The sequence below is a fragment of the Chelonia mydas genome, chromosome 7 (genome assembly GCF_015237465.2).
Source record: "Chelonia mydas isolate rCheMyd1 chromosome 7, rCheMyd1.pri.v2, whole genome shotgun sequence".
NCBI classification, from domain to species: domain Eukaryota; kingdom Metazoa; phylum Chordata; order Testudines; family Cheloniidae; genus Chelonia; species Chelonia mydas.
Genome location: NC_057853.1, coordinates 24,341,697 through 24,358,351, shown reverse-complemented (window position 1 = coordinate 24,358,351; position 16,655 = coordinate 24,341,697). Strand labels below are relative to the sequence as shown.

Genomic DNA, 16,655 nt, shown 5'->3' with positions numbered 1-16,655 from the left:
ACTTTGGAATTTTAACCTTAGTGACATTTTAATAATTGTTTAAGAAAGCTCTTCAGATGTAGAGTTGTTTTGAATCTCTAGAAAGTGATTAAAAAAAAATTTCCATAAGAAAGCGAGTTCACTTTTTTGTAAGTGAAAGAATGGTTTAAAACTGAAATGTCATGTTTTCAGTTACTGAAATTGTGACGTATCCTGTAGAAAACACTTGGGTGCACCATGACTACTTTTAATCTTCATGCTTTCCAAACCAAAAGAAAATTGAGGGTTAGGATTTTTTTCAGAAAGTAATATACTACTTTGGACAAGAGTAGCTTAAAGCTAAGCTGAAATGTTTTATTTATTTTTTTAAATTGTGGACTTCCAGATTACAAATGTATGTATTTTAGAACAAAAACGTTGAAAGGAACTGTCAAATCTAGAAATTTTTCAGTCATTTCAGTTAATGCATACGCCAATTTTTGTGGTTTTACAGCCGTATTTTCATTTTGAAAATTCTCTCCCCATTGTTGTGACTGTACTGCCACCTCTAAGCACTGAAAAATGATGAGCCAAGCCCTGAAATGTAAGAGTCAAATTGGTTTTAAAATGATATTTAGATAAATAAATAAATCATTGTTTTTTTTGCTGGCTGTGGGTTTTTTCAACTCTGTGGGGAAGCCTCGCACTCCCCATTTGTACGTGGTCATCTGAGGTTCAAAATTTAATCTAAATACATAATCGTTCCTGTTCGCCCTGTGCATACACCCTGCACTTCTTTGTGTCCCTCTCCAAAAGGACATGTAGGGCTGTGTGGGCAAGCTGCCCTCAGTTCCTTGTCAACCACCTTGGCCTGAGATGGAGCATTAATGTGCCATACTTTCTAAGTCTATTTAGCTTAGTTACCCTTCTTTATTATTTTTTTTCTTTAGTTTTATTTAGAAATTTAGGGGGACTTTCTCTCAATCCCTTTCCCCTTTGTGGAAGGGGACATTCCCCTTCTGAATACTATTGCCCCTGTTTCTGCCAGGCTCTCCTGGCTTCAGGCAGTGCATCTCTTGCTGGGAGGCTATCCCAATCAGTGACAGGCATTCCCATTGTATCTGGTGCTTGGGAGAGTCCCGTATCTCACAAAAGTATTCCATCTGCTCCGCTTTTAAAGACAGAGCAAGGAAAATTGGGAGCTAAAACTGAGTCTCTTAATGATGAAGTGCTCCTTCTATCAGGCCTCAGATCCAGATCAAGAAACCCCCCAGGACTTTGGTTGCTGAGTGCTCCATCAACTTTGGCATGTTCATCTTGATCTATCCATGGAGAAGACCCATAGAAAAGGGAGTCATTCCCCATAGAAGGAGTTAATCTAAAATAGACATTGGTCCCTGCAGAGCAAGACCATGGCAGAGACCTCTCATCCCACTCTGGGTATGGCTGAGGCTCCAGATACTCTCGATACAATCCTGTGTCCAGGGCTCTAGGCTCAGCAGAGAAAAAGAACAACAAGCATGCCTCAGTACTGAGATCTTCAGTGCCGCACAAGCCGGTCACTGCATCGTTGAAGCCTGCCCCTCTGTGAGAATGGTACCCACAACTCATTCAGTACTGTCTACATTTAAATTAGTCACTAAGATAACCTTGGTAGTGGGAAGACACCATCATTAGTACCCTCTACTTAAACCAGAGTAGACTTGCCAGAGCAGCATAGAGCCTCCGTACTGACCACAAAACAGGGTCCTGCTCTTCAAACCCACCTAATACTCCATGAGTTCAGATTCTCAAGGGGTCTAGTTTTGAGGGAACCAGAGTCTCCCTTGTTAGTCGGCACTGAAAGGTTATCAGTACCAAAACAAGCATGGTTGCCCAGGTCTGACCTTTCCCCAGTGCTGCTTGACTCTCCAACATCTTCAGAGAGTGTTAGTGTCCACCTCTTGAAAATATTCAAATTCAATTCTGGCACCTCAGACAGAAGGATTTCCATCCTGACACTTTTTGACAAGAGCGGGGAGCTACACCAAAGATGGGTCTGTTTCCCCAAGTTGGTTCGAGCACCAGTGGATACCACCCCCTATGAATTTTGGACCTCCCCAATGGCTGTACTGGTATCCTTGGGCTGCATATTGTCAGCTATTTTCCCATTCCCCTAGTCTCTCCTATGGGAATACCGGGAGAGATGCTCCCCTCCTCCAATTGCTCTTCCTCCACCACCTTCGGCACAAGAATCCTTTTGAGGAGCAGGAGGCCAGGGCAGATAGAGGTAACCAAACAAATATTTATTCATCTTCCCCACATGCAGTGGTTATGCTTCTCCTGCCAGCTGTGGCTGATGTCTGACGCTTCCAAGCATTAATGAAGCACATCATGGATTCTCACCAGATCCCCTTGGAAATGGTCAGGGAGTCACAACATAAGCTCATGGACGTTGTCCAAAGAACTCCCTCTACCTGAGTTGCCGTGCCTATTAAGGAGGCCCTGTTGGATCCTACTAAATCCATCCAACCCCCTACAATAATTCTGCCAATGTGTAAATGGAAATATTATATGCTGGCTTAAAACTTTGAATTTTTGTTCTCCCATCCAACACCGAACTCCCTGGCTGTGGAGGCAGTAAATCAATGTGGCAGACAATATAATGCAAAAGCTGCACCATATTGTAAAGACCAAAAGTGCCTGGATCTATTCATCAGAAAGACCTATTTATCCATCACTCTTCAATTTAGGACCGTGAAACTCTCATGGTGAAATACAATCACTCAAATATGCTAAATTCACCACCTTTATTGGGCGCTTGACCTGTTTCAGGCTATTATTACGAAGGTCAGTTAGCTAGAGCATCGCTACAGAACTCGTTAGATGCAGCCAATGCTGTAGCTGGATCCAAGGTCCCAAACTGCTCAAAGATCCCACTCTACTTCATTCTCAGAATTCCAGAGACCATTTGAACCAGCCAGGAAAAAGTCAAGGTTCCAGAGTAAGAGACCACTTGCTTCCTCTGCACCCGCTACTGAGCCGTCATTGTCAAAACTAATGCTCAGATGATAGTCTGCTCGAGATCCTGGAAATATCCCACAACATCGAGCTGCATATATATTTTATTCACTTTCAACCCTTTGGAGGCTCTCTCCCATGCAGAAAGAAAGTGGGAGAAACAATCAGATCAGACTACTGCATGCTGGAGTTTATATCAGGGTTCGCTATCCATTTTACCTCCCTCCCCTATATCCAGCCCCCTTCCACATCCCTCTTTAGGGACCCCCTCTCACAAGCATCTCTTAAAGCAAGAAGTTGATTCACTTCTGCCAATGGGTGCTGTACAAGGAACTATTCAGCACAGAGGAAAGGGGTTTTGCGCCCACTATTTTCTGGACCCAAAGAAGAACAGAGAATCGAGATCAATTTTGAATCTAAGACAACCAACTTTGTCAAGTGACAGAAATTCAGGATAGTGCCTCTCTCAGATATAATTCCATCACTAGAATCGGGGGATTAGTTTTTGGCCCTCAACCTTCAGGATGCCTATTTTCATATCACAGTTTACCCATGTCTCAAACTATTCCTGTGCTTTTCAGTAGAACACCTGAAGTATCGAGTGCTCCCACTTGTTCTTTCATCTGCCCCAAGTGTGTGCTCAAACATGCTGGTGGTGGTCATAGCTGACCTCTGACATCTGGGGATAATCATTTTTCCATACCTTGATGACTACTCAATGGCTGGTCTTACAACTAGGTTTTCAATACCACAAAGATGATGAGATCCCTGTTCTGCAAACTAGCATTGCAGTTCAACATCAAGAAATCCCCTTTTGAGCCTGGTATTAAAAAAGAAAAGAAGGCGGAAAAAAAAAAGTACATAGGAGCCTCCTTAGACACTGTATCAGCCAGGGTTTAATTCCCCACCCCCACCCTCACCCCAACAGGTTCTCGACATTGGTAAATCTCATCTCAAAGATTCATATCAGCCCACAGACATCAATAAGTTGTCTTCAATTACTCAGATACATGGCAGGTTTACTTTGTGGTGCCATGTCCCAGGCTCTGCCTTCAGTGTTTCCAGGGTTGGTTCAGGACTGTTTTTCACTCTGAACGAACACAGCTTAAACAAGTTAGTGTCAGTCCCTCATCAGGTAAGAGACTTTCAATTGGTGGACAAACCCGGGTAATGTCTGACCAGAGATTTGGTTTGTTCAGCCTCCTCCCTCTATCACCATAATGGCAGATGCATCTCTGATGGGTTGGGGGCACACTTAAGGACCCTCACCACCCAAGGCAAAGAGTCTACCCAAGAGAGACAACTGCACATTATGTTTCTTGAGCTGAGGGCAGTCAGGAATGCTTGTATCCACTTCCTGCCTTTAATCAAGAACAAGTCCATAAAAATCCTCATGAACAACATAGCTTGCATGTTCTGTATCAACCAACAAGAAGGGGCCAGGTCCCCCTTCCCTTTGTGATGAAGCATTAAAGCTCTGGAACTGGTATATAGCCAATTGCATTCTTATTTCAGCAACTTACTGAAACAGAACAGGTTAAGACTACCTCAGCAGGCATTTCTCACAGGACAATGAATGGGAGCTGGAACCTCTGATTTTCAATCAAATTTTTCTGACTTAGTGGGTTCCAAAAATAGATCTTTGCCATTGTGACCAACAAGAAATGCAAACATTTTTCTCAAGGAAGGGGATTGGGTCCTTTCTCTTTGGGAGCTGCCATCCTTGTTCCATGAACAAGAAGTCTTCTATATGTTTTTCCCCCCATGCCCCTGATTCTGAATGTAAGAAACAAGATAAAGCATGACAAAGCCAGAATTGTATTAATAGTCCCAATGTGGCCCAGACAGATATGGTGTCTTTATCTGATTCACCTAGCCATCGGTCAGGCAATTAGCCTTCTGCCCGTTCCTCATCTTCTTTCCTAGGATGCCAGCCTCACTCTTCATCCCAACCTGAAGATACTGTATCTCAAAGCTTGGCTCCTTGATGGTTCATGGGACTAGTCAATAGGGAGGTACAACAGGTATTACTGAAGAATAGGAAAGATTCCATGAGATACTTTTTCTCTTGTAGAGGTAAGTATCAGCCTGAGGTGTATCCAGAGAAGTGTTCCACCTATTGATTATTCCCGCTCAATCATACCTTGATTACCTCCTAGAGCTAAAAATGATAGGATTATCCATGAGCTCTGTCAGGGTCCACTTGGTGGCTATAACAGCCTTCCATGCAGTAGTTGAGGGATTGTCAGTCTTCCCATCCTACAACTGTAAGGTTTCTGAGAGGATTGGGGAATCTTTTTTCCCCAAGTTAAGGAACCTACTCTTATTTGGGATTTTGATTTAGTACTTAGATCCTTTATGGGCTCTCCCCCCTTTGAGCCAATGACTACCTCTTCCCTTGTTAATTTATCTCCTATGGCAGCCTTTCTGGAGACCGTCACCTCTGCTTATAGGGTTGGAGAAATAGGGGCTCTAACAGCAGAGCCTCCATTTTACAGTATTTTTCAAGGAGAAAGTTTCATTACATCCATGCCCAAAATTTTTACCCAAGGTGTCATCTGAGTTTTACCTGAACCAAGTTATCCACCTTCTGGTTATTTCCCAAATTCTAGAGAGGATGTCATTTTACACACTTCGATGCTTAGGAGGGCATTAGCCTTTTATGTGGACAGAACTAAGTCATTTAGGAAGTCACCCAGACTGTTCATGTCTGTTGCGGATAGCTCCAAAGATTTGGAGGTTTCCACCCGGAGACTCTCTAAGTGGATTTCTGTCTGTATCACATTTGCTACAAATTTACGGACATATGGACTCTTCCTAGGGTGTTGGCCCATTCCATAAGATCTCTATCTACATCTATGGCATTGCTCAAGAATGTTTCTATTCTGGATATTTGTAAGGCTGCCACATGGATTTCCATACATACCAGTTTTCTAAATCAGATACTACTATTAAAAAGGTTATATTGTCTTCAGTCGTGGACTTAGTGCCGAAACCCCCTCCTCCAGCTGGAGGTACTGCTTGGTAGTCACCTGAAGTGGAGTGCCCAAAGGCACGCTACTGGAAGAAGGAGGGGTTAGCTCAGATTATGCAGTAACTGGAGATCTTCGAGATGTGTGTTCCTATGGGTGATCCATTATCTGTCCCCCTTCCCCTCTGTTTTGGAGTTTCCTCTGGGGACCTCATGGCAGAGAAGGAACTGTGGGCAGTTTGCCCACACAGCCCTACATAACTTTGGAGTGGGGCACAAGGTGCACGCACAGGCCAAATAGGCACTAATACCAAAAATCTCTGATTAAAGGTGCAAGGGGTATGAGCACACCTGAAGTGGAGCACCCATAGGGGGACACATTTCAAAGAACTCCAGTTACTGCACAGGGTGTGAGTAAGCTCACCTCCTTTCCTTCTATCTATCTAGAAAAAATAGGCAGCTGCCCCACTCACATTCTCCGTCATGCTTCCCCCCATCTCCTGTCACCTACTTCTGTCCTGTATTCAATATGCCCCCATATTTCCATTCCTTTTTCTGTAATACAAAGAATAATAGAGGCCCCGGCAGAGATCAGGGCCTCGTTCCACGAGGTGTTATTAATATGTAATAAAAGACAGACCATGCCTGACCCAAAGAGCTTACAATCTAAACAGTAAAGACTGTGTATGAAGAAGGAAGTATTGTTATCCCCATTTTATGTATGGAGAACTGAGCCTCGCAAGGACTGTGATTTGACCATGGTTACAGAGGAAGTCTTTGGCAGAGCTGGGAATTGAACCCACTGCAGGATGTTACACACAAGACCATTGTGTTTCCAAGAAATCTCATTGTGTTTTATTGTGATGAGACTCCAACCAAAAGAACCCAAGGAAAAATAACCTTTGCCAATGTAAAAAAACAAAACTGTGTGTGTGTGTGTGTGTGTATTTTCAAATTTTAGGAGGGATTACCATTAAAGAGCAAAGAAAAAAATCACTTCAGCTCTAAGAAGACTCTTTCAAATAAGTATAAAAATATTCAAATTAAGAATAAAATATGTAAAAATGTTTTTTCCCCCCTTAGTGCAAGGATTTAATCTTTTTTTGTTCAAAACTAATAATATACTAATGGTAGGAACTGCTTGTCTCTCAGTGCTGTGGGGTTTGATATTTCAGTAAACTGCAGCATAAGAAGGTATCAAGGATTGCATCATCTTATATATTCTAAATTTATTTTTAATATAAGTCTGTTGGTGAACACTGAGTTAAATCTTTGGTGTAAGTATAGATTTGTCAGTGGAAGTAGAGTCAGGTGTGTGTGTGTGTGTGTGATTTTTGACATAGCTAAACTGAAATAGGTGTTCTAGTTGGTGCTAAATGTAGGAATTTTTGTAAAATGAATCAGTTACTAAATTTGTTAAATAAAGACTTTTAGAAATAGTATAATATTTCTTGAAGTACATATTTTTCATTCATTTTCATTAATAACTTCCATAGAATTTAGTATTAAAGTTTACACTTTAAAAATTGAACATACTTTTAATTGAATATGTTAAGTATACTTTCCCAATATTTTGTGCAACTAGGTCTAAAAAACAATCTGTAAAATTTCTAATCTCCAAAAAATAATTCTTAACTATTTCAACAGAATATGTCTTGTCTGCTTGTATATTAGGTTGATTCATCATATTGAAATCTGAGAATAACACCTAATTTACAAATATTTTAATGTATATTTCAGATTTTATAGTTAAATCAGTTCTAAGATGATGAGGAGATGTAAACTGAAGTGTTTCTTTCTTTACTAGAGCACTTTCTTTCAAAGAGTGGAGGGGACTGCACTTTTATTCATCAGTTCATAGAGTGCCAGAGTGAGTACAGAGCATTCATCACATTGACTTTAAAACAAAAAAAACAAAATATCAAAAATGAAAAATACATTTATCAGTACTACTTAATATTTCTGCAGTAGTGGAAATGCGCTGTAAGTATAGAATTATGGCGTTATGAACTCCAACAAAGTTGACTCTTTAAGAGTAGGAGATATCTTTGTTGCTTTTGTGAAGTGCTGAGCACATGATCTGTGTTTAACACTTTAATCTATTATTACTTTCTATCAGCGAGAGAGCATGAGTGCTACACTGTTGCCGTATGTGTGTAAGATTGACCTAATTTTGTAACATTCATGGAAAATAAGAGAAGCTGGAAGCCTGACTAACATTGCCAATTAAAATAAACATTGCAGGCTGCAGCAGACAGATAGGGATGAGGTAATGGTGCCTGTTGTCTCTTCTCTGTTTAGCATTATATATGTAATTTCTGGTAATTTTAAGGTTTTATAATGCAGCTTGCACTAGATCAAGTGTGACTGCAGGAACGAAACTATAAAAGAGACTAGTATTTTCATGTGGAAATATAAGATTTTCCAAAAAATGTAAAGAAATGGAGCATAAGTGCTTACTACTGATCTTGTAGGAAGGCAGATAGTTTTTGTGCTTGAGGTGAAAAACTTGCTTTTCAGAGCGTATGGTTTTAAGGATAATTAGTAGAGAAACAGTCATGTCTGCATGGAGCAAATCTTTAAGGAAAAACTCTGTTTCTACTTAGCTTGTTCTGTGAGCCGGGACAGGAGCACGAGCTGAGGAGAACCCTGAAAGCGCTATGAAAGCATAGCTGGAAAACAGAACTCTTTTTAATAGCATGGAGATGCCAGAAAGAACACTGCTTCCCCACATACACAATACTGTTGTGCTAGGAAGGTTTTTACAACATTTGTTAGGTGTAACTTTAAACATTTAAGTTAAATTTATGAATTAATGGAGCAGAGAGAAGTACGCATAAACAGAAGTGAGGCAATACTTTTCTTTGACAATTGATTTTTGTAGTTATGCATGTTGACCGCTGTTGTGTTTCTTAGATTCACTGCCAAAATGTAATGAACATCGCATAGTATGAATTTATTGGTGGGTTTCTGCTTTTTAAGGTGAGGAATAAAATATTATACATTTAATTTATATCAGAATACTCTTAATGCCCATTTCAAAAGACCTAAGAAAAATTATCAATAAACCAAAATACAAAAAATTAAATACAGGTTAATTCCATTAAAAAATGGCATGGGCTGTATCTTCCAAAACTTTAGGGACTGATCCAAAATTTCTCAAGTGGAGACTTAAAAAGAAAATTATCTTCAGTAGTTTTAAGCTTGATAGAGATTACTTAAGGCTCCTCTTTCTAACAGACGGCATAGTAAAAGTGAGCTTGCTGGCCTAATTGATGAAGTCAACTTCATTTTCAGTGGTATGATGTATGCATTGTTTGGTCTTTTAGCTAATTAAAATTGTATATTAGTTGATCTTTTAGCATGAGATCTGCAAACTAAAGCGGATGAGCACTTCTATCACTGTAAGGGTACAAAAGTGATCATCTTGATTTAACTAAAAGATTTCAACATGCCTTTGAACTAAGAGAGATAAGAAAATAAAAGATAAAACGTATTGAAAGAAGTGGGGAGAATTTGATAGCTGAAAACACCAAACTTCAAGAACCCGATCAAATAGTAATATTTCGTTCTTGCTTTAAAAAAAAAATGGAGCCACTGAATGAGGAATAATATGTAAATATAAACAAACTTTTTGAAAGAGTAAATTTATATTTCCTTCTAAGCAGATAAGAAAAGAAATTGGAAATTCTAAATGAGCAGGTCGTGAACTGTAATCTGGACTATCAGAATGCCAACCCTAACTGTTCAGAAATCATGAGTCAAGGCCACAAAAATCATGAGCCTGAAAACAGATACATTTTGGGTTTTGAACATTTAGGCTACACTTGTCACGCTTTCAAGCTTTTCCTTGCAACAATGAAGGCTAGAAATGGATTTTAATTAAAAATGAAGGCTGTGATCCTCCTGTATTCACAAGACTCTGGGAGCTGGGATTTTAAAATATACACCAAATATTATCACTCATGCTAAAATCACCAGAGAAAGCAACTGGGCTGTGATTACTGCTAGTCCACAGAGCTAGCCACATTATACTGACTTATCTGTTTGTTTCCAGGAGTTTTTACAGTTGTCCAGGTTTTTCTTTCCACAGGGAGAGACTGGAAATCTGTAAAAATGCCTGAAAAGGAGCTGTCAGTCTAGCTTCCTCTGCTAGTGTTTGCTGCTACAAAAGAGAAGTAGAGGAACCAGTAAGACTGGATATGCCAGGCACCAGCAGGGGAGAAAGGAATGAGACAGCTATATAGTGTATCCAGAAGAGAAGAGGATGTTGTGGTGGCTGAGCAGCATTTCTAAGGGCACAGAGGAGAAGGGATCGATGTCTGCAGAGATAGGAAGAAAGGGAAATTATGTGGTAGCAAAGCACAAGTAGGGAGAAAGAGAAACAGAAGATGAAATGAAGAGCATCAGAAGACTGTGATTAACTCTTAAAGAGAACAAAATACTTATTGTGTTCATAGATATTGTAATCCATGTAACCAGCTACTGTCGTCGCGACAGGGATGTTATGTCATCAGTAATGGGAGTGAAGGTAGTTGGTGCCATCACAAATTGGGGGCAGGAGTGGTGGCATATAGTTCAGAAGACACTAAGGCCTGAATTTGCTGAGGAGCCTAATGGAATTTACAGCAAAATCCGCATTCAATACAATGGAAATTAGTCACCTAGTTTCCTTGGGCTTGTTTGAAAATCCCAGCCTTAAGATTTGGGCCACACTATGAAAAGTTTTGTGAAACCCTGTTTTGAATGGTCTGGGAGAACAGTAGCTTGATATGTTTGTTAATTGCTCCTCACCTATTCCCTCCATTTCTCACTGCTTTTTGCCTTAACGGCTGGACTGCTTCACCATATTTATAAGGTGAAATCCTGGTCACTTTGAAGTCAGTGGTAAAACTCTCATTGATTTCACTAGGGCCAGGATTTCACTTTTTCAGTCTTTTGTTAGGTCTGTGGTGATACATTGCTGTTAATGTGGGACACTTGATTATCCCAAAAGTGGTGAAAACACTATGCAGATAAGAGGAAAGTGATGCAACGTGCAATTTTCCTCCTATTTTAAGCTTTGCCTTTTTTTTTCTCCCATTGGTATTTTAACCTTTGCTTCTGTGCTTTTTTTTAAATAAAAGTGGGTATATTTTATGTACAACTAACTGTTCCCTTAAACTTTTAAGCAAGTTTTTTATTTTTAAAAGTGGAAATTTCTTTTAATTATTTTACTGGTTATTTCTATTTTCATAAGTAACATATGGGACTCATTAAAGGTGACCTACAAAGGGGAAAATTGGGCTTGTGACCTTTTGCTTCTTTCTGATATATTAAATGGGCTTAAAGTTTTGTCTGCCCTTGAAGACGCTCTAATGCTTTGTCTGAATATTAATAAAATGATAAAGCTTAAAGAGTTACTTGTGAGCAATTAAGGGAAAGCATTTTTAGTCAGACTTCAAACATGCGGGATAATTATTTTTTTAACTCCTATGTAACTTCAGACACTGACACTTTGGATAAAAGATGTTCTTGTTAAAGATCCAACATGTTTATTGTGAGCTGATGCACCTAAACTGTTCTGAGCAAAAGAAGACTTAACATTATTATTACTAGAGTAGTAGTAATAATTACAGGGCACTATTGTGCTATATGCTGTATGAACACAGAGTGCCTCGAACAATGGGGTCCTAGTCCATGATTAGGTATGATTATTGCAGTAATACAAATAATAATAATAAGACAGTCCCTGTCCCAAAGATATTAAAATATAAATTAAAAAGACAAAGGGTAATTCTAAGGTAGAAAATCAAGCAGAAAACCCTAAAAAAGCTCCCCCCCCCACTCAAACCCTCCAGGCCACATTCATTCATCATAAAGAAGCAAACATGCAATCTAACTTTAAAACAATTATTTGCACTTTACCTCTGAAGTACACAGTCTCAGTAAATAATTCTTAAAATAAACTACTATACTGTATAAGCATGCCAGTTTCTTGAGGAGCAGTCACTGGAGAATATCAATTCTGGTATGGTAATCAAAAACTTTAACAAATGCATAAACATATTCAGCCAAAAATATGGGATATATGTGTTTTTATTCAAATAGTTTACTTTGTAAGCCCCTCTCGAAAATAAATTTCTCAAAAATATACAGACAGGAGTACTTCAGATTCTCTAACAAATCCAGTGTCTGCTAGCCTTACTCATGTTGAGTAATAACTTACTGCAGAATTGTGGAATAAGGTGCTAATCTTAAGTAAAGAAGGCCAAATTTGGTCCGATGTTTTTCTTTGCTCACTTTCTTGCTACTTCCCTATTTGGGGTTGCAGCTTTTATAGAATTCTTCCAAAACTCATGATTGAATTCCAGGGTGTTGTACAGATTGGTCTCTCTAAGGTCCGCTAATACCCAGTCCATGTATCAAGACTTTGCTTTCCCTCTTGGTCATCTTCCACCGACAAACACTGCAAGAGCAATCATACCAGTATAGCTCTCCGGTTTCTGCTGGATATGCTGAAATCAGCATAGCCTAGTTTTCCTCAATTTGTTTTCAATTGGAGCAACCCCCACATTAGTCCCTTAAGAACCTCATTTTGTTTCCCATCATGGCATGTCTTTCCATCTGAACATCGTCATTTCTGTAGTGGAGAGCATACTGAAATCTTTTCTAATGGCTGGCCTAGTCACGGTCCCATATATTTGGATGGTTCAAATTAGTTTTTTACACTGTAATTTTTAACATTATTGGTATCTTCTTGTCACAAGGAACTGGAGTCAGTTCCCTCCATTTGCACCAAAATGCTGGGCATATCGCAGGATGGCACCATAAGCACCAACCATTGATCCCAGGTATTTAAATGATTTCACGCTTCTAAGCTGTCTGTCTGTGATGTCCTTTATGGCAAGTCCTGCTCCCCACACGTGTCATAGCCTCGATTTTACCAACATTCACTCTAAGTCTAGCCTGCTCAAAACTATGTTGCCACATTCCAAAGTTGGTTTGCAGGGTCTCAAAATCTTCTACATATATCACCAAGTCCTGTGTATTTATTGCTATATATAAATATGGCCAAGTCAAAACAAACTTTTCCATTTGCTTTGAACTTTGTTGATACTTCATGGCATCTTGCATACTGTTGTTAAACTGTTGTACAGTATACAAATGGAAAACATCAATAGCAGCTTTTAATCAATCAGCTGTATTCATGTGTGATGTTGGGTTTACTGAAGAAGTTATGCCAAAAATCAAACTGTGGTCTGCAAAGCCTGTATTAAACTCATAAACTGTCTCCACACACATGAACACACTGTGAATCACTGTGGTGGAGGAAACGTTAAAAATTAGTTTTTTTCATCAGAATTCTTAATAAAAAACATGTAGAAAATACACTGCTGAAAGCAATTTGAGTTGGCCAGGAAAATAGATCAAGGTCAAAAAAGACCAACTTCTTTTTTTCACACTAATTGTAAACTGCTTTTGGTTTTGACCATGCATGGATTTGTGCAGAGTCCAAAATCTGCAACACATTTTGCTGCCATAAACTAGTTACACACCCATTCTAACTAATTGTTTTATGATGTGGCTGACACTGTTATGAATGGAGTCATTCTCATCTATAAATCAGGCAGGTGAGTAGCTAATGTGGATGCAGGATTCTTATGTTCAGCTCCTTCTCCAGGGGGGCGGGCAGTCTTCCCCAGGTGCTTTTTTGCCTTGCTAGAAGAAACTCTGGCTGGTGTATATGTGAAATCCAGTCTTTTTTTTTCTGACCTCAGTAGAGTTCTGTAACAACATGGAACAAGGCAAGACAAAGGATACTTCTCTTTTTGGCCCTGCTTCTCCCTTCCTCTTGCTCCCCCCTCCCCCCCCAAAAAAAAGCCAGGAAAGAAGGGTTGAAAATGCTTTGGGCAGGGGATCCATTGTGCCACCGCCCCCAACACACACACACAATCCACCCGCCATGGCTTCATACAACTGCTGTAGCTCGGTCTGAATGATTGGTGGGAGAGGAAACGAGTTGTGAATTGGGTGACTATCCTGTGCTTCAGCAACCTCTCAAAGCACTTCTTCACTGTGAATGTACTTAACAATGTGGCTCAAGATTCCATCTTGTTAGCGGGCAATATCTTGGCTACTTGCATCCTTGCTTTAAGATCTTAGTCTGTTCTAGGGTGTAGATAGCTCCTCCAAACTTTCTCTTTACTCTCCAGAGGCATACTGGGGACTTAATCTTGAAAGGTCTTGGAGAAAAAAAAAACTACCTCCCCACTCCGGCTTCGTATGGGAGACACTCATTTTACTTGATTCCTCATCCATCTTTTTCATGAGGCAATCTTTATTGAAGTACAGACCAAGCACAAACTTCAGCATTGCTTTTGCAGTCAGGGATTTAAATCCAAAGCTTCTTACAGCCAGAGGAAAACTAAAGGTAACCAACTCTAACCACTCTTGTCTCTCCTTACCATGTTCAGCACTGGAGGGGTATTTTACTGTTACTTCGTATCTGGAGCAGGATTACCTCAAACTCTTGGGTGCCCATCTTTTCGATTAAACATTTTTACTATATTCAGAACAATCACTACAACTATTTCTCCCACTTGAAAAACAAAAACAAAAAACTGTATTTTTTCTGCTCCAAAAAAAACAGAACAACACAAACACACAAGCAGATCTTCCTGTAATGAGAAAGGGGAGAAGAGCTGAAGATGCCATAAATTGGTTAGGGACCTTACTATTAGAATCTCTCATATTAATTGTGGCTTTTTTTTTTCTTTTACACTGCCCATCACTGTATTAAGATTTCCTTGATTTTTGGGAAAGCGAGGACAGTTCCCATTCGGGTCTTCCGTAACAGGTTCTCTAAGGCACTTCCTTAGCAGTGAGGCGCAAATAAGACTGTTACCCTGAGAGTCAAAACCTTGTGCTAAATGCCTGCTGTCCAAGCCCATTTGAATACATGCTCATCATCCCGCTCTTCTTTTTGTGTAAAATGGCTCTTCTTATGGCCATCTCTGTGGGCACCTGGTCACAGAACTAGAAGTGGAGATCTGGGGAGGCTATAAATTCAGAAACTCCACTTTCTCATATAACTAGTTTTTCTAAGAAGCTGGTAAATGCTAATTGTTCTCAGTTTGACTTTTCAGTCATATATAAAAAACCGCTAGAATAACTTTACGAAGTAAAATTAATCCTTCATTAATTAGCTGAAGTATTTAAGAATGGATATTATTAAATAGTAAAAGCAAATACTTAACATAATTTCTGCTGTATTCATTTTGCTTCACGTTATAGCAAAGTTATAGTTAACTGCGTGATGATCTGCTTAATTTCCCATGCCAGAATCAAATTTTTGTTTAAGCAGGGGTATGGAGTAATACTGTCCTCTTTAAATTTGGTCATGGAATGTGGACGACATAGACATGCACAGGGAAATGCTTGCTGAATATGGACTTGGATAGTAACGTTTATTTTGTTTGGCAGACAAGTTCATAGACGAAGGACATCTAACCAAAGTGGAAGAAACAAAGCTTTTGAGAGGTTAGATTTCTGATTTATATAACTTGTTTTGAAACATGTTTTATGTAATGGGTGTGTTTTAAAATAAGTTTCTGATTTAAACCAATAACTTAGTAATATTTTTGTTAAATATTGGAAATATAAGGTAACTTTTTAACAAGTCCACAAAGAGTAAATATAGTTAGTGTCCATTGATACATCACTATATAAGTATTTTAGGGGGGGAAACCAGAAGGAAACTACTTTGAGGGATGGGGGTGTGTGGTAGACTGTTCTTGACTGACTTACCTGTGTATTTCTCATCCAAAGGTTTTTTTTTAAAAAGGAATTTTTTGCAAATTAAAATCTCTTACTACTAAATAAATTGCAGACTGAGTTTTTTCACTGAGCAGAACCAGAAAATATTAGTTAGTCTTAGTTAACAGATAAGAGGGAAAAGGTGTGGGTTTTTGTAAATAATCTAGAAATATCCTAACAGTGTTAAAATGAACCCTAATCTTATAAACCTGCTTTTTTAAAGATAAAACATGAATGTGCAACCCTTTAAATTTTGTCACTTTCTTGTTTCACAGTCTTTTTATAAGGAAAACTAAAATACAAATATTTATTTGGGCAACTTAAGTCCCTTAATATTAATGAGCCTCATGTTGCAGAGCCAAAATCAGGAGTGCTATAGATGTTAGTAATTTATGATAGTCCCCACATTGAGCACAATATTAACAGTTTAATATTTTGTTTGTTCACTGGATATAGTGGTAAAGTGCTGACATTTAACCATTAACGTTTTCATCCTTTTTTTCATGACTGTTTCTTAATATATCAGAGTATTGATTTCTGCCCATTTATTAGCATAGATATTGTTACATTTAAACATATTTTGGTCGTTCAGGATTCCAACTTTGTTTTTAGAATTACTTCATCTTCTCTGTGCAACTCCATTTTAGCTTGTTGCCGAGCTTGTATAACTCCAGACAACATGCCATGTTTGGCAAAAGAATGCATACAATAAGCCTAACTGTAATTTAACACTTGCATGCCAGTATTATCTTGCAAAATGATGAGCTATTTTTAGTATCTATTAATACTCTAATAAGTATGGTGTCAACAAATTTTAAAATAGACTTTATTTTATTATCTCATGTATTAAAGTAACTCACTTTCACTATTGAAAGTGTGAAAAAATGGAAATGAAAGAAAAATCCCAGGAAAGAGCTTTGTGTTACCA

At 38.9% G+C, this 16,655-nt stretch overlaps 1 protein-coding gene across 32 annotated transcripts in view; it reads left to right on the top strand.

Moving 5' to 3' along the window:
- The window catches only part of LOC102929319 (sarcolemma associated protein), a 165,186-nt gene that overhangs the window by 109,649 nt on the left and 38,882 nt on the right, over window positions 1–16,655 (top strand). For 14 of the 32 annotated variants that reach the window (XM_037905697.2, XM_043550386.1, XM_043550387.1 and 11 more), the window contains 2 exons: window positions 7,737–7,799; window positions 15,395–15,451. In XM_037905697.2, coding sequence (XP_037761625.1) covers window positions 7,737–7,799; window positions 15,395–15,451 — 120 coding nt within the window. Of the gene's footprint in view, window positions 1–7,736; window positions 7,800–12,678; window positions 12,763–15,394; window positions 15,452–16,655 lie in introns of all 32 variants that reach the window. The other 18 variants (XM_037905693.2, XM_037905691.2, XM_037905694.2 and 15 more) reach the window with 2 other exon arrangements.